This window comes from Centroberyx gerrardi, chromosome 19 (genome assembly GCF_048128805.1).
Source record: "Centroberyx gerrardi isolate f3 chromosome 19, fCenGer3.hap1.cur.20231027, whole genome shotgun sequence".
Taxonomy (NCBI): domain Eukaryota; kingdom Metazoa; phylum Chordata; class Actinopteri; order Beryciformes; family Berycidae; genus Centroberyx; species Centroberyx gerrardi.
In genome coordinates, this window is record NC_136015.1 from 20,298,762 (window position 1) to 20,321,113 (window position 22,352).

The 22,352-nt window shown below is 42.8% G+C and overlaps 3 protein-coding genes across 9 annotated transcripts; 2 read left to right on the forward strand and 1 right to left on the reverse strand.

Annotated features, from left to right (window-relative positions):
* Positions 1 to 950: 950 nt before the first annotated feature.
* On the forward strand, positions 951 to 1,961 carry LOC139908303 (free fatty acid receptor 3). Its single transcript, XM_071894947.2, has one exon. It carries the CDS (start codon positions 951 to 953, stop codon positions 1,959 to 1,961), a length of 1,011 nt encoding a protein of 336 aa, XP_071751048.2.
* Positions 1,962 to 7,014: 5,053 nt separating this feature from the next.
* Positions 7,015 to 8,010, forward strand: LOC139908305 (free fatty acid receptor 3-like). The gene has a single exon (XM_071894948.2). The coding sequence runs from the start codon at positions 7,015 to 7,017 to the stop codon at positions 8,008 to 8,010; it is 996 nt and encodes a 331-aa protein (XP_071751049.1).
* Positions 8,011 to 11,080: 3,070 nt separating this feature from the next.
* Positions 11,081 to 21,946, reverse strand: usf2 (upstream transcription factor 2, c-fos interacting). 7 transcript variants are annotated; one of them, XM_071894934.2, is made up of 11 exons: positions 21,633 to 21,946; positions 20,810 to 20,853; positions 20,438 to 20,553; positions 18,410 to 18,529; positions 17,215 to 17,377; positions 16,647 to 16,734; positions 16,301 to 16,345; positions 14,977 to 15,035; positions 14,603 to 14,697; positions 13,699 to 13,827; positions 11,081 to 12,810 (listed from the first exon to the last, which is right to left on the reverse strand). In XM_071894934.2, the coding sequence occupies exons 1-11, from the start codon at positions 21,668 to 21,670 to the stop codon at positions 12,721 to 12,723; spliced, it is 987 nt and encodes a 328-aa protein (XP_071751035.1). In that variant the 5' UTR covers positions 21,671 to 21,946; the 3' UTR covers positions 11,081 to 12,720. The 7 variants fall into 7 exon arrangements, with proteins under 7 accessions (XP_071751035.1, XP_071751034.1, XP_071751033.1 ...); XM_071894933.2 differs by having other exon boundaries at positions 14,597 to 14,697; XM_071894932.2 differs by having other exon boundaries at positions 20,438 to 20,583.
* Positions 21,947 to 22,352: the final 406 nt, after the last annotated feature.

Here is a 22,352-nt window from a genome sequence, read left to right on the forward strand (position 1 = left end):
TCAGAACTCTAGATATTATATAAATTTGTTTTAAAAAAATGGAGGAATAGATTTAGAAGCCCTGTTTTTAACTTTTTTAACTTTAACTGTGTCATTCTATTGTCTAAATAATAAAAAAATGCCCCTGCAACAAGTCACATCGATTTTCTGCTCCATTTTCCTCCCTCAAATAGCCTTTTTCACGACACACACACACACACACACACACACACACACACACACACAAAGAAACTCTGTTACTATAAAACCCACAAACAAGTCACCGTATCCCGAAGCCCGGCCCTTCCTCTCCCCCGCACTGACCATCAGCTTCAGCACTTTATGACTTTACTGCCCGGCCCTCCAGTTCATTTAGACTGGCTGGGCTTTAACGGGATGGCCACGCGCTTCCTGACAGGCCGAATTATTCTGAATCATTTCACTAAAGGGCCCAGATGCTACCTGTCTGTTGCCCTCCATTGAGAGGGCAATTAAGGCAGCCTGGTGCCTCCTAAATGCCCCCCTACTTCCGCATGAGTGGATATCTCTCCTTATCTGCCTCTCTGTCATGATGTCGTGTGCGCCTCGCCCCCTCCATGCCCACATCACATCGCCGCCACCGCCTCCATGTCACCTGGGATGCTGCCTGCCGTCTGCTGGCTCTCGTCAGTGTTCAGGCTGGACATGCGGGAGGGAGACGCCCGGCTCAGCGGCAGCAGCTTGTTCACCTGCTTGGAAAAGGATCTTGCTGCTTCTAATGGAGAATCTGCCTTTCAGAAGATGCAGTTTATAAAGGGAGAGGAGGGAAGAAGAAGGAACAGTGCGCCCTGTGTTTATTGTCTGCTTTTTTGGCTTTCCTCTCACCTCTTCTCTTCGGCGTTGAAGATTTAACCTTGTCATGGTGATTTGGATCCACCTGTGTGCTGAGCTTCTCGTGCCTCTGACTTGTATCCATGACCTGAACTGAAGAGATGCTTGTGGACGTCGATGACTGCGTCGCTCTGTCCGTCTACTCCTTCACCTTCCTGCTGGGCCTTCCCGCCAACCTGCTGGTGCTCTTTGTGTACGCGCGGAAGGCCCGCAAGCGCGGCGCCACGCCCAACGTGGTCTACGCCCTCAACCTGTGCCTGGCCAACCTGGCGCTGGTGGCCTGGCTGCCCGTCAAGGCGCTGGAGACCTTCCTCCAGGACTGGAGGCTGCCGGCGCCCGTCTGCCCCGTTTACAGCTTCTTCCTCTTCTCCTCGCTGTACGGCAGCTGCCTCTTCCTCACCGCCGTGACGGTGGGCCGCTACCTCAGCATCGCCTTCCCCATTAGCTACAAGCGATACCGCCGCGCCCGCATCTCTTGCTTCATCAGCGCCGCCCTGTGGGCCTTGGTGCTCCTCCACCTCGGCTTCGCCCTGGTGGCAGAAGGAGGGGCCCACTTTGTCTCGTCCATCAGCGACGACGCTTCGGCCTGCTACGACCACTTCAACGCCTCCCAGCTGGCCGTGCTGCTGCCGCTGCGCCTGGAGATGGCCGTCCTGCTCTTCCTGCTGCCCCTGATGGTGACGGCCTTCTGCACGCTGCGCTGCGTGGCCCTGGTGTGGCGCTCCAACCTGCCCGCCGTGGGGAAGAGGAGGGTCCTGGCGGTGGCCCTCTCCACGCTGGCTATGTATGTGGTGTGCTACGCGCCCTACAACGCCTCTCACGTTGTCGGGTTTGTGTTGTGGAAAAATATCACGTGGAGGAGAGACGCTATCCTGACGAGCTCCTGTAACGTTTTCCTGGAGCCCGTGATCATGCTGATGCTGTCGCCGGCAATGTCGCGGGGCATCATGGGAAGAATCTGCGGGCGGTCGAGCCGATCCAGCAGGACAGAGAGGTTTCGTCGTCGACGTAATACCGCCATGCAGGACGCTATCGTAAACGCCAGGGTGATCCCTACGCTGTCTGAGAAAAGCCAGCCGGGGGCCGAGCTGACTAACGTAAGTCAGGAGTAACGTCACAGTGAGGGGAGAACGGGATCGAGCAAAAACAGCTGTGACAAAGTCAAAAGGAGGAATGAAGATGAAACAAAACATTCGTGAAGAGCATGACAGAAGAGAGGGGGGGACTTCATGGGGCCCTAACTGTAGAAGGGGCGTGTGTTTTACTAGCAGCCCCAGAAGTTCTAGCAGCGCCCCTGCTATCTGCTTCACATCCAGTAAACTCCCTCCTGGCAGCTGAACTGACAACTTTTTAAATAATCTCTCTGCCTCTCTCATTTCAAAGCAGAATAACTTCCTCACAGTGCCATAAGCTGCCTTTTCTCTTTGGTCCAAATGTTCCCAAAGACAAAGATGTTGATAAAATCTGTCTGTACAGAATTGATGTATCCTGCTATCTCAGTGGTTTACGCTGATGATAAGAAGTGACTCATCGTGGAATATTTCACGAGTGTTTTGTACACTGGAAATGGTTGAATGTGCTGCCAACTTGTCAGTCTAAAGTAACAATTAGAAGAAACGTAATTCAATAGTTTTGTCTGTGAAACATTTTAGGCTTTCCACTGAACTACAGATGTAAAGTGTGTATCTGGGGTTTGCAGGGTAAACAGCCAACTGAAGTTTGGAAGTTTCAATAAAAACCCGTTTCTACATGAATTGATTGGTTTCTAAACTCAGTCATTAGCTTTCTGACGTTAACTCTCTGTTTATTTTGTAAAATAATGATAAAATCATAATAAAATATAAATTGTTCAAATGTACTGTGTGGGTTCTCTGTTTATGCATAGCATAAAAATTGATAATTAATCCATGAGGTGAAACACGATCTCCATAAGACAACTGTTGATACAGTTTTGAGTGTAATGATTTTTTCAAACCTCCTGTTGGCTACACTACGCTAGATATATATCAATGAAACACAATGGTCAGTTTTGTAACTAAATAACAATCCACAGCTTGAAATGTATTTAGGTGAGTAAATAATTTCAATCATATACTAAGGAAATGTAATGACTCATATGTCACTGTCATATGATAATGAATGAATGTTTAAGATTTGACCTCCTATGTTCCATAGAGGCTCTTTAGTAATTATATTTGCAGCCATCAATCCTTATGCTTCCTCAGTGACTCTGAGAAGAGTTGCTACTATTAGATGACAATCTTGACTTTTCAAAAAGTAAAATGCAAACTTATTTTCACATTGAAGACAGATTTTGGAAATTATGCAAAGAGTTTTGAATGGGTTTCATGAACCCTAATTCTATCTACTGAGAAAAGTGAAAAACACAGATTAGAGTTGAAAAGGTTTTTGCATATGAGCAGTGAAACAGATATTGCACATCTCTGCCGAACATTTGGAGACCACAATTAACTTAACGAGCAGGTTTTGCAGGGCGTGAATGTGCAGGGTTTTCTCACTTCCATCATCTCAAACATATAGATGTGTCTGATATTTGAGCACTATTCTGTTGTAAAGAAAACTGCTCATCACCAAAAACTAAATTATAAAAAATATGAATACTATAATAGCTTGCTAAAGAGGAATGCTGCTTTGGCTTCAGTGTAGTATGGAGAGGTGCTCATTGAATAGAGATGGCACCTGTTACTCTTTCACAGTTATGTATGTGCCGCAACGCGTCGGTGCTTTTTAAACATTTTTAAACATGCGTATGCTATGCATTAGTAAATAAATAATAAAGGCTTTTTACTTTTTGTATGGAAAGAGTGCCTTGGACACATTTTTTCTGCCGAAACATGAATACTATAATGCTTTTTATTCTTATTTCCAAAGCCAATCTACAAATTAATCATCTTCTGTTGGTTCTGTTTTTATTTGCCTTATCTAGTATGCCTATAAAACTTTCTAATTTTTAACTTAATGACTCATGCATGCTATCTTTCCTGGTGAGCTTATCAGTTTACACTTTGTGCACCTTCAGCTGAAAAGTGATAAGTTAACATGTGGCTACTAGATGGCGCAATATGATCACTGTTCCAGTAGAGTAGGATAACAGTCTCCATGCTGTACAGGACAGCAGTGACAGAATATGGGAGGCCAACATCATGACTTTTTTTAAAGAATGAAATGCAAAGAGCAGTCAAACAGCTAACTGTTATGTGCTTGGTATCCATAGTCTTCCATATAATTTCAGGTGTCATACTGGAGAGAGAGATGCTTTAATGTCACTTTCTGCTTGGTGAGATGTTAGTCCAGAGATCAAGAGTAAACAAGTATGATAACCATCCTGACATGACAAATACAGTAGAACATCAATTTCAGAAGAAAAAGCCATTCATAAACTTCATTTGAATATAATCAAATGTCTTTATGACCCTGTGATGATGCACCACACCCCCGTCCCGCCCCCGAGGATGCAGCTTTCTCATTGGCCGGCAGCTCTTTATATTGTCCAGTCTTCCTTGTGTGATCATACATGTGTCAAATACAAAGGTGGAAAAGCTATGAACCGCAGACTATGACAAAAACACAAACAAATATATTTATATATGTATATATTCAGAATATTACAAATGTACGGTTTATTTTCCCGAAAATACCTTATTTTTATGTAACTTTCTATACTGTATACCATGAATTTAGACCATGAAGATGCATATGAACCCTGAAAAGGTGGCTAAACTTTATTTCATAAAGGTGAATAAACTGAGTTGAAGTGTGTTTACCCCCCACTTCATCCCTTTATATGACTGTTGATGACATTTCCAAGCACTTGATAAACAGATTTGGAGCTTTCAGTCTGTGTGCTGTGCCAGGGATAATTCAGTAAACACCTCACCACAGTGGACAGCGATGATGATAGTCTTGTTTTTGAGAACATTGTTGTTCAATGAGACGACATTAAAAAGGGGTTGGTGGGTGGGGTTTTGAGAGAAATACGGTGGACCGGTGTGATCTGGACCAGTCTGTTCCTCTAGCCCATGTGTCACGGTTTCATCTACGCTCGCTGGACTTGAACTCACCACCAGCCACCTGCCAAACCTGGAGAGTCTGGCACTTCTATACCAAGCACTTTGGCAGGTAAGACAGCCTGTGTTCAGTCCATCTTTTCTACTGCAAAAACTATTGCTGCAGCAAAGAAATCCAATTGGCTTTTGAAGTTATGAATCTACGAGCCACTGCATTGACATAAAATGTGGTTTCATGTTCTCTACATGTGCCAAAATTAAATACTTTGTAGATTTGGGTATTTTGAGCATTTCTAGTCATGTGAAATAAAAACTGGATGGCTGTATCAGGTTGAATGTATAGTTCATGTGAGCATCCGTTCATATTTAGAATTGTGTTTTTATATATTTTTCTATTGTTTTTCTTGGATTTTCTGTTAAACCTGCAGACTATACAATCCTTATCAATAATACGCATCACTGCTTTTATAGAACTTCATTACTTTGGACTTAATCAGTAGCAAATCACAAACACGGATATGTGATGGATTGTTTTTCTTGGATTTTCTGTCATGCATGCAGACTGTTCAATCATTATTAATAAAACACATCATTGTTTTTATATAACTTCATTACTGTGGACTTCATCATTAGCAGATCACACTGATATATGATGGAGGCTCCAGCACTTAATTTGAACTCTCCCTGCATATTGTGCCCAAATTAAAATACAAGCTTAAATTTTTTAAACCATCAATTCTACTCTGCCCTCTGGTGGGGAATATAGAAGGATAAAGCCTCTATATCTTCTCTTATTACTGTAAACGATATAACATCTGCCCTTCCCTTTGTGTCTGTCAAGGCCTTTCACACAAATCCAGTTATTGCGACACATTTCCAAGTAAATCACGCAGAACATTGAAGTGGTTGCTGGGAGATCATGTTTGGAGAGCATGGAGAACAAAGATTGTGCCAGAAGCTTATTAAATTTCCGCTATCTGAGGCAAGATAGCAGTTATTCAGTAGGACATGCAAATGAAGGGGAGTCCTCTGATTTGATCAAACAGTGTGCTGCCAGAACACAAAGCATGCCGCCGGCGAGCTGCAGGATCAGACAGGACCGCTGCTCAGTGATGGAGATCCTGGTGTTTCAAGCCTGACAGAGGTGAGTCAGTCATCATTTTTGATAATGAGCTTATTAAGGGACATGTTTCACTTCTCTTCCCTTCAACAATGTCAGTGGATTTGTTTCATTTTATGTGATTTCTTTTATTTGTCACTGTTGATGAGGCTCCTGTTTCACGGTGCTGTAGGTCTCCTTGTTTAGTCATGAATAATATGAATATATTGAACCACCATCAAAACCAATTAGAAGGCTTTATCATGTTGCTTTTTCATGATAGAACGCCGTTTTTCTTATGGTTTTGAGTAAAATGTCACATTTTGTGATGAGAAAGATTTATCCTGTTTTAGATTTACACTCTCTACTTTGTCAGTCAGCATAACCTGCTACATAGTGTTGCCAAGGTCCCTTCAGTATGGTACATTAAATTAGAGGATATATCCTGACAATCCCTTATTTAATCCTGTGCATTTTCTGTTAAAGTATAGGTCAAGCTTTTAAGCAAACTTTCATTTATCAGTTTTTTTTTCTAGTCCATCCAAAAAGCCTGTGTGCTGTGCCAGGTTTTGGTTATTGAGATATAAGAAGCAAAAGTTCGTAATCTTTGTTAGTAAAGCTTGTGGAAAACAATTTCTTTGAGGAATCATATTTAAATGCTTTTACATGGTGAGTTATATTGTGAAATATTTAGGGAACTGCTCGGTTTTTATTACCACTGACTTTCACTGGCATTGCTAAGGAACGGTAACAACCTCTGTCTTCACTATTTTAAATTCCAACAAACGCTGAAGCAAGGGCTTTCTGGGTGGACGGAAAAGACTTCCTAAGTAAAATAAAAATCAATCCCCTTTAAAATCTGAAGTTCCAGATGATCTGTTTCTTGTTGCTGTACATGCATAGAGATAGGGATCAGTCATTATCTAATTCTGGGGCTGATATCTCTGGGATGCTTTGCTTTAATGAATCACCAGTAATGTTCTCCTCTGTCCAGTGTTTGTGAGTCTTGGTGAGTCAGTAACTGGTTGAGGGGTCGCCATGCCAAACAGCCACCTGCTGCTTTCCGTCTACATCCTCACCTTCCTGATGGGGGTCCCCGCCAACATCCTGGCATTCTGCACCTTCTGGCGCAAAGTGCGGCGCAAGGCTGCACCCATAGACATCCTGCTCCTCAACCTCACCATCTCCGACCTCATCTTCCTGGCCTTCCTGCCCTTCAAGATGAAGGAGGCCTCGGACGACATGACCTGGAGCCTGCCCTACTTCCTCTGCCCCTTCACCGGCTTCCTCTTCTACGTCACCATCTACAACAGCACCCTGCTGCTGACGGCCGTGAGCGTGGAGCGCTACCTGGGCGTGGCCTTCCCCATCAGGTACTCCCTGTGCCGCAGGCCGCGCTACGCCGTCGTGGCCAGCGTCCTGTTCTGGGTGGTGTCCTCCCTGAACCTCAGCATCGTCTACATCGTGCCCTTCTCCCAGTGGGTCAAAGGGGCGCCCGGTGACGACGAAGACGCCAACGCCACCGCCGCCCCTTTCCTCCCTCCGTCCACCTGCTACCTGGACTTCAGCGAGGACGAGCTCAAGATCCTGCTGCCGGTGCGCCTGGAGCTCTTCCTGGTCCTCTTCTGCATCCCCTTCCTCATCTGCTGCTTCTGCTACGTCAACTTCATCCTCATCCTGTCCCGGCTCCCGAACATCAGCAGGCGGCGGCGGCTGCGGGCCATCGGTCTGGCCCTCGGCACCCTGCTGGTGTTCGCCGTCTGCTTCGGGCCTTACAACGCCTCCCATGTGGTGGGGTTCGTGCGGCAGGACAGCGAGAAGTGGAGGGATGTGGCGCTGCTCTCCAGCACCTTCAACGCCTGCCTGGATCCCTTCATCTTCTACTTCTCCTCGGCGGCCGTCCGGAGCATGCTGAGTCACTGCTGCAGGAGCGTCGTGGCGAAGCTGCACATCCTGAGGTGTGGAGGCGCTCACTGCTGTCCGCACCCGGGACCCTCCAAGACTGACAAGTACAAGGAAGAAGCCCTGCCTTGAAAGTTTTGGAGAAATGGTCCATTTATGTATGTTCTGAGAAAGTGTGTTTGTTTATTTCATGTAAATATGATGGACATAACGAAGGGGCAGCAGCTGTTATTCCATTTTAACTAGTGAAAGTGACTTGGGAATTTCCAGATGTACCCATCACTGCTTCACTAGTGTCTTGACAAGCAACTTTAGTATGAAACATTAAATGTCGATGCTTTCATTGCCACAGTCTGAAAGCAAATGAAATGCAATTAACATGTCAACGTGCCACATGACTCGAGGATATACTTGAGACTTGACTTGACTTGGGTTCTGGTGACTTGGGACTTGACTTTGACTTGTACTTTGATGACCTGAAAAGGTTTCTAAAGTCTTGACAAAAGATCTTGTGTTTGTGTAAATGACTCAGATTGAAAATGATGAGATTTGTTCCAGCAGACGACTGAATTTAAATTCTGTTTTCTGAATTTGTATGGAATGATTGAATTTATTGAAGTTGAAACTGATTATAGAAATCAAACTCATGATGCTCTTACCAAGTTTTTATCCTATTAAAACCATATTGCATTGAAAAGTCCTAGATATTTAGTTTTCATTAAGATATTAAATTGATACTGGACTTGATTTGTTCTGACTTGACTTGGTGATCTACATTTAGACTTGAGACTTGATTTGAGACTTGTGCCTCAAGACTTGACACTGACTTGTGACTTGAGCAAAGTTGACTTAATCACACCTCTGCCTAAAAGTCTTGACTGTTTAAACTCCTCAAATTCCAAGATAAGAAAAGTGTCACCTGTGTCCCACATTGATGCACATATTTTATCTGCTCATTTTAGTGTTTTCTTCGAGCTAGAGCGCTTCAAAGCAGAAATTCAATGGTTTCCCCGTTAGCTAACATGACATTATAGATATCATCAGAAACCTTGAAATCTGTACTTTTAACGTTGACAGCTGTAAATGTGGACAACCCATGCATGTTTGCATTATATGCCTTAAAATCTGTTCATGTGTGCAGTTTAAAGAGAGAATATTGATGGGTTTGCATGCTTGAAGATGTCAGTTCCTGTCACAAACCATGGGATTAAAGATATAAAATATATTTAGGATATCCCTTTGCTGCAGAAGACTGAAAGCATGACATTCAGTCAACACAAGTCCTGCCAAGACACACATTATGTAACTCACAGGATGCTCACATCCAATAAAAAATGTACTACTGAGTTATGAGCCAGTGATGTAACGGTAAATAAAGTAAAATGTTAGGTAAACAATGAACTCCAGTTGATGAACACGATAAGATGAGCAACCACCGGTCTAGACATAAGTAAACAATTTGGGAAAAAAATGAAGCCGGCCATTACAAAATGAAATGAAAACTAAGTATATTATGGATTATTATCAAAGTTATGAGTCATCTTAAGACCTTTGTTTCCAAAATAGCTGTTTTTAGAATCAGCTGTGCTTTTTTCCTATGGATATGAAGTGTTTTGGAATGAAAATTAGATTTATAATAATTAAATATACTTATAAATATAACTGTATTTATATCAGGTTAATGTGGGTTGGATTAGACTGAGTTTGGGTGGCTTTACGCTCCACTACCTTCCTGCTTATGACTCAAATTGCAACAAAATTGATTAATCAAGGATGAGTGTTTTGTAGTCTTGGGATGAAGCAATTAAACCCAAAGGCTGTTCAGACTGAGGCAGGTGTGAGAGATCGCCTCCTGCCAGGCTAATGTAGTGTTATAAACAAGGACAGGCGGAAGTGCAAACACAGAGATTACACAGCGCTGCGTCCCTCTCTCTGGTCTTGGGGACTTCAAACAAGGCGGCGTCCCGCTGAGTGATAACCGTCCTCTGGCCATATCCTGTCAGTAATAATGAGCTGCCCGTCCCGGCCGTCTGCTCCACGCAAACGCACCAGCGCTCCAATGCAGCCGGAGTGCATGCAAACACAGATAACATCGCTTTATAGTGGCCTGCGTGTGCTGCGAAGGGTACAGTCGGTTATGTTGGTTCAACGGTGCACTCGGTTCATTTGTTATTAGTTTATTATATGCGCCCACAATTTATAAAAACTATAATGAGTTCACTGATTGCTTGGTGAAAGTCAACACAACAGTCAGTATGTCTGAGAGAGCGGCCACACTCAGCAGGTGAAGTTTCTGCTGAGAAAGGTCAAATGTGAATTAGAGGAAAATGTCAACCAGCATACGCAGACAATAAAATACAAAATAGGTCAATGTACGGGGATGGGAAGTCTGTAAATATGCATTAAGATCCAGTCAAAACTAGTAAGTCCCATCAAAAAAAAAGCAGTCCAAGGCATACAGGCAAACCTCAGGCAACAGTCTCATTGCAAATATTAAAATGTCTTTCCCTGATGAAGGCCAGACTGTTGGTGTAGTGTGTTTAATCTGTTCTTGCCATGTGAAATAAAGGCATCTTATTTTTCACAGTGACTACGTTTACATGGGCAGTGATAATCTTGACTGACTTCCAACATTTCAAGTTCGTTTCGAGTTCCAACATTTTTGGGGTGAGGCTGAAACTGTCACCATGCCCAGGATTTTGAGGGAAATGGATGTCCTGTTAATCGGACTTTGCTCCGTAGGATGTAAACGGGAATATGAATGGAATAGTTCTATAAGCAACCCATGTAAACAGCTTAATCAAAACATTGTCTTATTTAGGATAAGGCCAATACTCTAATTATTGCTGTCCATGTAAACGTAGTGAGACAGAGTGCCATGGACAGGTTATTTTTGTGCTGGGACTTACCGGTTTAGACTGGATCTTAAGGTTTATCTAGCCCATTCCTCTACACTAAGGACCCAATCCAGCGCTCCTTCACTTCCAGTCCCTTCTGTTTTTTGTCTAATGACACACAACCATTTTGCACTTTAATTTATCCAGGGAAGATTTGTTAACCCTTCATGCCTTTTCTAGCCCCGTTTCACACCAGGCCCAGCTGCCCTGTTAAAACTACACTCTTCTGCTGTTCTTCTGCCACTGAGCAACTCTAAAGAAGCATAATATAATGTAGGCATCTTCAATAATAAACAACGCTCGGGTATAAACATTGCTGTTTTATTGTAGTATCAGAATTAGTCATGCCAGTGGTTAGATTCCATGCTGCGGTCGCTTTCAGTGTAGACAAAAGCTGGTTAGTTACAACTATCATCACTCAGATCCAAATCACCCTCAGCACATTCCTGACCATGGTCCTTCTGCAATCTTCTGTCTTTACATCATGAGCAGCAAGGGTTCCCAAACTTAAAACAAAAAAAAAACGGAGAAAACTGTGAACATCATCATCATCGCCATCATCATCATCATCATCATCATCTACAATGCTACCTCAGGTCTCCACTAGAATGCGATTGGACTGGCGAGCCTAAAGAGTTCGGCCTCAAGCTGAGAGCAGCGGACACACGACTGAACCTCAGGACAGGAAAAAAAAAAAAAACGCTCTCCGCTCCAATTCAGTGCATTACATCACCTGACGTGACCTTTAACAATAAGCAGATATACAAACAAACCATGATTTAATGCCCGATAAAAACGATTCACATGTTGAAAGTCGTCTGGGAACTCTCTATACATTGCACCTAATAGAGGGGGGGGGGGGGGGGGACACAAAAAGAGATCTAAACTCTATGTGAAGACTTCGATGAGTTTGGGAACCACTGCCAGTGCGCTGTCCCAATTACCTGAGCTATGTTAACACCTAAAGTCTCCCAGCAGGCTTCTATTAAGGCCTTGCACTAAAAAATAAAACCTCCGTGCCTGTCTTATTATCGTTGTTGAATATACTGACATTGGACCATGTTTATAAAGCGTGTGAGCTCCGCCGGGCGCTTGGGAGTGTCGATGTTGAGAGGCAGACGTTGGAAAAAAGTAACGCCGAACTGTACAGCGGTCAACTATACACACACACACACACACACGCGGTCCTATGACAGTAAAACTAGCCTTGGTAACAGTGATGACAATGGATCAAAGCACCTGATTTGCTTATTATTTGTTCGTCGTCTATTAGAGGGGGGGGAGGAAATGCAACAATTCATCTGTTTTTGCACTTCTCTCTACTGCAAGTTTTTTCTTTCTGCATACATGTTCATTGAAGACTAATAAATTAAAAAAGGACAAAACAAAAACAAAAAAAAAAGGGGATGGGTTTTCATTCATGTCACACTTAGTAGTTTCAAACACAGCAAATGTCAAAGAAAGCGAAAGGAAAACAGAACTGCAGCAGAATAAAAACGGTGAATTCTGAAAGACGTTTTTGTCGAAGTGAAGCCTCCCTAGCGGGTTCATAATTTAAACAAAAAACAAAACAAAACAGAAAGCTTGGTGCGAGCGTCGGGTGGGCGTGAGGAGGTTGGTTTTCCTTGAAGCAGAGGTGAGAGGTTCAGTTAAGCTACAGAGTTATGAGTTTCAGCATTCGGCCTTCGAACAGCCGGAGGTGGAAGAGGTCTTGTCAGTTTGCAGTCCTTCAATGTTCTTCTCTTCTCCAGCCTTGTGTGTGTGTGTGTGTGTGTGTGTGTTTGTGTTTGTGGTCCAATTCCAGATGCAAATTGGCTCTCTCTCTCTCTCTCTTTTTTTTTTTTCCTTCTTCCTTTCAGTTTTCTTTCCTCGTATTGTTCGGGTGGGTGGGGGTATGCGACGTTGTGTTTGTGACGTTGTGTGTGTCTAGTCCATCGGTCCACAATCACTGTGGTGTTGCATCCCCGTTGACTTCCACGCCGTGCTGCTGTAGCTGCGCTCGAAGCAGTGCGTTGTCGTTCTTCAGCTCCTCGATCTGGAAAACCATCAAGACGGATTATTAGACACTAAGGGGGGACAACGGGACACTATATATATCGAAATTCATTCTCAATACATCGTGAGGCAGAAAAAATGAATCTTGACGTTAGCTGTATTTTACTCTGCTGTAGTAATCGCAAATGAGACGGCTTGCCCATCACGGTTTCACAAGCTCTCCATCCAAATTATATTATTTGCTCTTTGTAATGACATTTTTAAATTGTTGTTTACATTCTAGCGAGCCAGTATCATCGCTAGAAAGATCTGTGGCTCAGAAATAAACAAAATTCAGCATAATCAGACTTTGTTGTCTGTTTTATTCTAACCTTTATTTATTACATTGTACCGTGGTTGTATTGAATCGCCCATATTGCGTATTGAATCGTATTATGAGACAATTATATCGTCCCATCCCTCCCATCCCTATTAGACACTAGGAAAAACTTGATAAGCTGATATTTTAGATTGCTGAAAATATTTCTGCTATTAAACTTCTGCTATACTATCACATTTTTGCACTGGAAATATCTCAACGTGACGTCAAAAATCCACCCTCTAAACAACAAAATGGGCCCAGAAATGCAAGGTAGCTGTTTTTCTAACAGTGCTAAAGTGTTTTAGGGTGGAATCTTCCTTTAAAGTCTTGGCTCAAGTCTTGGCTCAAGCACACCCACTACTTCCTACAGTAGTGGGTGTTATTTATTCACATTCCCTGCCTAGGCTTTTTCCTGCTAATCTGGGGGATATTTAACCAGCAACCTTCTGGTCACAGGCCTGCTTCTCTAAATTTTGTGTTCCGCTGCCCAAAATAAGAAGTTAAACATATAAAACTAGCCAAGACTGAATGCCATAAATCACTGGTAGAGGATCATGGGAAGTTAACCTGTTGTCTCAGCAGCTCGTTGTCCACCTGGACTCTCTCCACCTCTTTGTAACTCTCCTGCAGCCGCTGGTTGCTCTGCCGCAGCTCCCGGATGTAGTCGCAAGCTTTGGACAGGATGCCTCCTTTACTCTGGGGAACAACAGAGAGTAATACTGAATTAACAACTGTCTTAAAAATGACTCATCACTTCAAGTATTGCTGATTTTTCTTTTAACCCTTCCATTTTTTCCCCCCGTTAACCGTTTTTCAAACTCCCTCCTTCCAGTGACCACATCATTTGAAAGTTTTCAAACAAGCAAATTATTGGTTACAAGGCAAATTTGGAGCAACAGCTGAGTCGTACCGATTGAAAAGGCAGAGCCGCATGCTGCTGCCTGGTACAGTTACTGCACACCTGAACCTCAGTTTGACTGGGATTGTGACTGACAGAGATAATCCTAGCCTACGGATACACTTGTCCTTTCAATGCAACTTTTAGCATCTGATTACACCAGCATGCATTAAGTGACATCTTCAAAACCTTCAAGTATGAAAGTGTTGCAGTCTGGACACAATCCAGCCACAATGTGCATAGAAACAAGAATATTGTATATGGGGATGGAGAGGGAAAATAATGCAGACAGATTTAAATAAATTGATTTAAATAAATAGTCACAGGAGGCTCGCCACTTTTAGGCTGAGTGTGGACACACAGTGATCTAACAAAATCTCATCAATCTCATCAAATCTCATCAAAATGACAAGTGTTACTGTAGCCATACGTCACTTTTTTTTTTTTTTTTAAATGGACTGTTTTCAGGGACGTTTTAGAAATTTAATGGTTTTTTTTTTTAGGAGGATGGCTTTGAATGTCATCAGAAAAAGCATGTGATGTTGGAAGCATTAAGGTCTGTATTACACTCACTGCTCCGGTTTTACTGCTGTCTATGTTGCAGTCGGGGATGATTTTTGACAGGGTGACGATCCAGTTGTTGATCTTGTCTCTCCTCCGTCTCTCCACTGCAAAGAGAGAAAGAAGCCTGTGGTTTCACTGTCAAAGCTTTATGTATCTTTTGTGAGAATAGAAAATAAAAGAGCCATTTTATTATAATGCAAAAACAAACAAATGCATCTCTTTCATGCCCCCAAATATGCATCAATAATACCTATCTGTATAGCATTTTACATGGGGTTGTAAATGAAAAAAGAACAAATATACGAACAATAAGCTAAAACAAAGGGATAATATGATTAAGACATAATTATTTTCAGTGATTCACAATACCAGTGACCATATACCTTCATTGTGCTGTGCTCTTCGCCTCTCATCCCTCGGCGCCCGCGGACCATCCATCTTCCTGCAGAGAGACAGCAAGAGGAAAACAACATTGGAGAGGCTGACTTCCTCTTTATTACGCTGAGGCCACGACTCAAAACGACATTGAAATTAGAAATAACAAAAAAAAAAAAAGACTGTCTGATTTCTACATGATGTGAGATCATAAATATTATTAACTACATCAAATCTGTGACTCTGTTACACCTAAACTAGGATCCAAATTTTAAAAAATCTCATATGTTTATGAGTCGTCAAAGGCATCGAAACAAAAGACCCATCTGACTGATGATGAATCCACTGGTTGACCACTGGCCCAAAACTGGCTTTGCTTACATGCACGAAGACCACTGTTCCTAACCCGGTTACTCAGGCGACCCGGTCTGAGGTCGACGCATGTGAACGCCATGATTCAGAATAAACCGGTTAAGATGTCTGGCCTCCTCTGATATTAACTGGGTTGCTGAGTCATGCGAACATCTTACTCCTTTCACTTTTGGCTTCTGCCGTCTGCACAAACTCAGACTCTCAGTGTTTTGGATACAACTTCATGTCAACAGAAAACATGGTACTATTTCTCTCACTACGGACATAAACATTTCCTCCCCTGTGTTAGAAGTAACATCAATCACACAGGGAGGAGGGAGCTGGCAGCCGTCCAATGACACATTTGGACAGGAACATTATTATATTATTGTTATCTGGTTTATTCATGGGAACAGGGAGACTCAATCACCGAATATCAAAGGTGCATGTTAACAGCTTAACCTGAATAAGATATTTAACTGCAGTTAGGGCTGCAGCTAACAACTATTTTCATAATATTTCATCATATTTTTTTGATTGATCGATTAGTCATTTAGTCTATATAGAAAATGGCCATCACAAGTTTCCAGCAGCCAAAAAAACCTAAGTTTTCATTTTATAATGATATGAAATGGAGAAAAGCAAATCTTAGCATTTGTGAAGCTGTAACCAGCAAAAGTTTGGTATTTTTACTTGATAAATGTTGCTAAATGACTAAAACAATTAAATCAAAATTATAATCTTTTAATTTTCTGTCAGTCGACTAATCGTTTCAGCGCTAGCCGCAGTATGGCTAACAGCCGGGTTGCTCCGTGCATGTAAACGCAGCCAGTGGCTCTAAACATGAAAAATCACCACACAGGGACGCTGAACAACACCTAGCACTGGTCACGACTAGCGAGTCACCAAAGGTCTGTCTCTACCACACATGATGGGGGCGGGGGGGTGCTTCTTCTTATGGGATGTGAAAGATCTTCTCACCAGTTTGAACTGCCATGCTGCAACATCTCGCTTTCACCAAGGTCTCTGGGGATGGCAGGTAAGTGGGACAGATTTCGTTTTTTCAAATGTCGAATCTTTTGAATGATGAATATTGTTGCTTTTTTTTTTTTTTTTTTTTTCTTCTTCATTTGTACACACAATCACAAACCAATCATGCCAAAACGGGAAGGAAGAGGTAAAGGAATATCCAATCCACTGTGGAGTTTGCAGGGGGGGGGGGAGGGGGGGGGATGAGAAGTCGGCCAGCCGCATGGAGAGGCATTGCGGCGGTATGGAAATGTGGAATGAACTGGACAGGGTGTGTGAAGTGTCTTATCATACTCACGCAGTGTAGGTGTGCGTGCGTGGTGCGATGGTGCGAGGCGTCGTGGTCTGCAGCACGTCAGGGGGGCTCATCATCACGTAAAACTGACCTGCATTTGAAGGGAGAACACAGCTATGCTTTAGTGATGTTTGAAATTTACATTATTGGAGTTTATTTTAACCAATCAGAGATGCAGATAAGGACACAGAGATGCAAGAAAAAGGCAGAAAAACCAGTAATTTCTCTTTAAAAAATAAAAAAGGGAAACCGTGAATCAAGAAACCCTTAAAAAGAAAAAAAGTTATATCCCACAAATTATGATAAAGATGCATAAAGACATCCGATATGTATTTAGCATTAAACAGCATATATGCGTTTTGCTAAAAATCATTAGAAGTTCATCATTCAATGTTTTCAAAATAGAAGATCCAGCCTGTGAAAGTATTATCAGTTTGCCCACCAAAGACTGCATCGTTTGAAATAACATGGTGCGATAAAATTTTATGCAATCCATCAGTTCCATCGACCACTCCCCCCCCCCAAAGGGTCGAGATCTGATTTTGGATCAAACCCGCCGTCGTCTCCTCACCTCCTGCCTGTGTGAGCGTCGGGTCGGCGGTGGCCTGCACCGACACGGCCGTGGCTGTTCCATCGCTGACGGTGGCGGCGGGGAAATAGGCGAAACGCGTCTCTCCGCCCACAGTCTCCCCTGCAGGACTGCCTCCGTTACTGAAGGGGTTCTGGATGACAGCCTGGCAGCGCAGGGAGTCGGGGACACGTCAAAACACCATCAAAGAAGAACAATGCTCTGCACTAAAACATGTTAAAGACCCCATGGAATGGCATCTTTACTTCCCAAACCAATGGAAAATGAGGAGAGAAAAGGAATTTTATTTGATGGGAGGGGTGCAGAGGGGCGGGATTGTTCCAAAATCTGATGATTTTATTGGTTAGAAATTTATATTTACGCCTACTAGCGCAGCATGATGTCACTGTTAAAGATACTCTGTTTTCCAGGAAGTAAAAGTAATGGGAGTTCAATTCATGGGGACTTTAAAGCTGCAATATGCAACTTTTCACATTAAAATAACAATAAATAAACAGGATACATTAGTTGGTGTCTCTGTGTTCATGCCTAAATCCTTGTTTGCCTGAAAGTAGCTGTTGAATGATGTTTGAGACGTTTTGGGGCGTAAACCACTTTCTGCGGTTAAGTCATATGGGTGAGGCCAGTGGTGAGCTGGTTGTGGCTATCAAGTTGAGGCTAGCAGCCACAGAACAGAGAAGTCACAGCAAGTAAGAAACTAAAGAACAGTGAAGCTAAACACACGGCAGACAAAGCCCGTTCAAAAACACGATGAATGTGGCATTGGTTTTTATTTTAGCTGCGTTGGCCGTCTGCTCCTTCAGCGCCTGTTGTGGCTTCACTGATGCCGCTTGCCTCAGCCTCAGGCTAGATGACAGCTCATCGAGATGAGTGACAGGTGTTGGAGTGTAAACATGACCGACTGAGGGGGAGGAGGGCGGGACTAACAGCACACATCCTGCCTCAAGGTGAAAAATTGCATAATGTAGCTTTAAGGCTTATTTCAATTCCAGATTTTTGTATGTATGTATTTTTTTTTGTATTGTATGTTTAATTCTTTTTAAAAACAGAGCACCGCATAATCACTTCAAGCACCACTCTGAACAATACAAAAAACGGGACAGTTACAAATTCTTTCATTCTTAATACTAGAGTATATTTACTAGTATATTTGGTATAATAGAGTATATTTCCTCACCTGTGCCACTGCCTGAGGGGCTCCAGCGAACGCGGCGGTGGAGACGACGCTGACGGCTCCGGTTCCATCTGCTGCTGCCTCTATCTGGTCGTCTGTCACCTGGACGACCCGATAGGTCACCTGAGGACGGGCAGAGGAGGGAAAAATGGTTTAACACTCAAGGGTACGATCACACCTACAGTTTGTGTTCTTTGGTATTTTTGTACTTGGTTTGTTTAGGTTCATACAGCCCAGTAACAAGCAACCCGGGGCGTGTAAACAGAAGTCACATGGACTGACGAGTAGCTGGTTTACTGGACAGAGTTTTGGCAACTCGTCATTCCTGCAAGGTTAAGAGATTTTGGCGGCAAATCCAATTCCAGTCCTGTAACTTGAGCCAAGCATGAAGGACTTGTCTGGTCTCTTTTCCCTCATTGACCCTCTCTGATGTTTACACCACATTCATTCCTCTGCAAAGATATTGAGGAGGCTTTTCACCTCATCTGAACTCCATGTTTCGTTTGTTTTGTTATGCTAGGCTTTCCGAGCACGAGTAGCTGCTGGCTATCAGATGTCAACATCTTTCTCCTTATATTCATAAAACCTTGTGTCTTTAAGTCGTTTCATGTAGTTGGTTCGTATTAAGTTCTCACTCCTAACAAATCGCACCACAGAGAACAGAGACTTGTATTTTCAGGCGTCTCTGTGTGGTTCCTCGGTGCCACCTGAGATTTGAATGGCATTGTTCTCACCTTCCCAAATCTAAAGGACTAAACGCTTCAGAGTTTGAATAAACCGCTCCAAACACGCTTGGTGTGAACGGCCTAATACAATTTACATAATTATCTGACACTCTTATACAGAGAAACTCACATTTCAACAGTAAAATTAACTTCACTTCCTAGATTGCCAAAATTACAAGCAACCAAAGTAAGCACAAAGTGAGTACAAGAGCCAAAACAACTGCCCAGACAACAGATATAAAAAAAAAAATCCCTGTGTTCTTGAAATCTGTAGGTATAACAGAGAAGTGCTAGCTAAGAGGCAGGAGACAGGCAGAAAATGGTTATAGCGAGCTGTTACTCTACTACTCACAACACTGAGCTTGTTGTTATCACCTGACAACACACATGAGGAGGGTGAAATTAGGTGCAGGGCAGAATTAAGCTGTGGGCTGGTTTGGCTTGTAGGCAGCGGGGCGATATCAGCCCAAGATTACTGAGACTGAGGCTGTATGAGACACCGCCTGCTTTTAATAAGACTGAGAGGAGCTGAGGTGGTGGGAGATACCAGAGAAACAGATGATACCAGAAACACGTATGTGACAGTTTCAATGCCGTGTTAGAAAGGATGTGATTGGATGACATGAGGATGACTGTGGCACAATGATTGGTTGGAGGCTTGTGATCCTACTACAACTAGTACTATTACTACTACAACTACTACTACTACTACTACTACTAATGCTATTATTACTACTACTATTAATGCTGCTACTGCTGATACTACTAATAATAATGTTACTAATAGTACTGCTAATACTAATACTATTAACGCTACTAATACTACTACATCCATTATTACTGCTACTACCACTATTAATTCTACTACTACTAATGGTACTAATACTACTACTGTTAATGCTGCTACTAGTACTATTTCTACTGATAATATTACTACTATTACTACTGCCAATATTACTACTATTAATATTACTAATACTATTACTACTCTACTACTACCATTAATGCTACTAATACTACTACCACCACCACTACTGCTACTACTAATACCATTACTACTACTAATACTACTTCTATTAATATTACTAATACTACTACTACTCTACTACAACTATTAATGCTACAAATACCACTTCCACCACTATTACTCTACTACTAATATTACTACTATTAATACTACCACTACTGCTACTCCTCCAGTTGTTAGAGACAGTGCAGGAGCGACTGCACCATTAAAACACGTTGTGTCAAAATGTCACAGCAGATGAAAAGATGAAAAGATGAAAAGATGAAAGTTGCTGCTCACCTGTCCACCGCTGTTCTCTGTGCGGAACTGGTACTGGACATTGTGGTCTGCGAACGCAGCCTGCTGGACACTGGCGATGGTCACTGCAGTCTGCTCCTCCGTCCCCACTGCTTCCCCTACAACACACACATGTGCATGTTTCAAGGCTGAGCCCATAAAAAACAGATGTGAGCACAAAGGAAAAGACCGCAGACATGTTCACAGTATGCTCAAAGTAGGAACTGGACAACGATATTGCAGCAGGAGTAAGCAATTATTACTTTAATGTCTTTGTGTTGCAGGAGTCTTTACTTGCATTGCAGATTTTATTTTCAAAAATAGAAGTAGATTGTTCTTTTCACTTAGTTGGAGAAGAAGAAATGAGGTTCTTACCTTCCTGTAACTGGACAACCTCTTCTGTTTCCTGTTTCTCGTGACTGAAAATGAGGAGAAAAATAAGACAATTTCAAAACCTGCCCCCAATAACACAAATCCACATGAATCATCAGCAGTGTTGTAAACCTCAAGCTCTGAAAACCAGCTAGGGCTCAGCAGCGCCCCCATGCGGCGGGACGACGAGATAATATAGGAATATGGAATAAGTAAAGTGATAAGCAAAAATGTGCGTGGAAGTGTGACAGAATTCAGGTTTGCCAGGTGCAACTTTCAGGAGGAGAAGTTTCCAGTATTTGAGAATTAAAATCCAGGTGTGTGTGGTTTGACTGGCCACACTTGGAGAGACAAAATTCCCAAATATCTACACTTAAAATACTCACAGCTACGCCCATCCTAGCTGGGTTAAAGCATTATTTTTGTATGTTAGTATTATTAGTAGTATTAGTATTTAATACGGAATTGGAGAGCCAAATGCATTCAGATATTAGCTACCCATGAAAAGAAACGCAAATTGCTGCCGTGCATTTGCCTTTGCTTGTATGCAATATAGCACACGTAATGTTACAACTCTACAAAAGGCGCTTATTTTTTTGCGACAAATACCCTCGTGCGGGCAGATGAAAGCAAAATACAGCACCGCAACCCCGCGCGTGCTGCACATTCATTGATCAACCGGGGTGGGAATAAAACAAAAGCAACAAAAAAAATAATAAAAGTTATTCACACCACACAGCTTAATATTGCATTGCGTTGCAGGGAGAAAATGGTGACTTTGTCGGGCCAGGCCGGGGGAGCCATGGCGAGCAGGAAGCAGCCTCACCTCGTCGAGCTGTCCAGACTCTGTTCGAGCATATCCATGAAGGTTTGCGGGTTTTTAAAAAACGGCGATATTCAACGACACTGATATACGGAGATGGAAGTGCTGATCACGGGGACAAACACACGGGTCATGTGAGAAAGACAGTCCAGGACACGTGAGGTAGCGGCCGGGCAAGGAGGTAAAATGGAGACCGATGCAGACCAGGAGGGATCCGTCTGCGTCTGTGCGTAAAAAAAAAAAAAAAAAAAAACCTCCTCTCTTCGGCTGTTTATGCGGTTAGATAGATGGAGGCGGTGGGGCTCGAGCGGCGAGGTGAAGCTCGGTAGTTTTGTTCAAATCAGACGGATATATTCTCGCTGGATGCACAAATCGACGAGTATTTTTTGGTTAAATCGGGTATCGGGAGTCTTTGCCTGTGTTTTTTTTTTTCTTCTTCTCGGTTTCCTTATTGTTCCCCAACGGCCTCGGCGCACAGCTGCTGTTTATCCGCGCAGAGCCGCAGACCAGAGTTGCGCCTAATAAGACATGGAGTGGACTATTGGGTAGATTACTGTGAAAATTGTGTTTTATTTTTTTTTTTACGGAGTTTGCTGCTTTGTTGCTTTTTTACCAATTCCACGAGCTTGTCCTGTACCATTCACGTGACTCTTGGGTTGCAAGAGTTTTTGGTTGTAAACGAATTGTCATGCTTTGATCTTGGTGTATTGTACTATTAAAAGA

Coding starts and splice junctions, on each gene's coding strand:
- LOC139908303 (XM_071894947.2), top strand. CDS start 951: ATGCTTGTGGACGTCGATGACTGCGTCGCTCTGTCCGTCTACTCCTTC.
- LOC139908305 (XM_071894948.2), top strand. CDS start 7,015: ATGCCAAACAGCCACCTGCTGCTTTCCGTCTACATCCTCACCTTCCTG.
- usf2 (XM_071894931.2), bottom strand. CDS start 21,670: ATGGATATGCTCGAACAGAGTCTGGACAGCTCGACGAG. Junction 20,584..20,809: donor GGTTGTCCAGTTACAGGAAG/GTAAGAACCTCA, acceptor TTATGGGCTCAG/CCTTGAAACATGCACATGTG. Junction 14,698..14,976: donor AAGAGCACAGCACAATGAAG/GTATATGGTCAC, acceptor CTCTCTTTGCAG/TGGAGAGACGGAGGAGAGAC.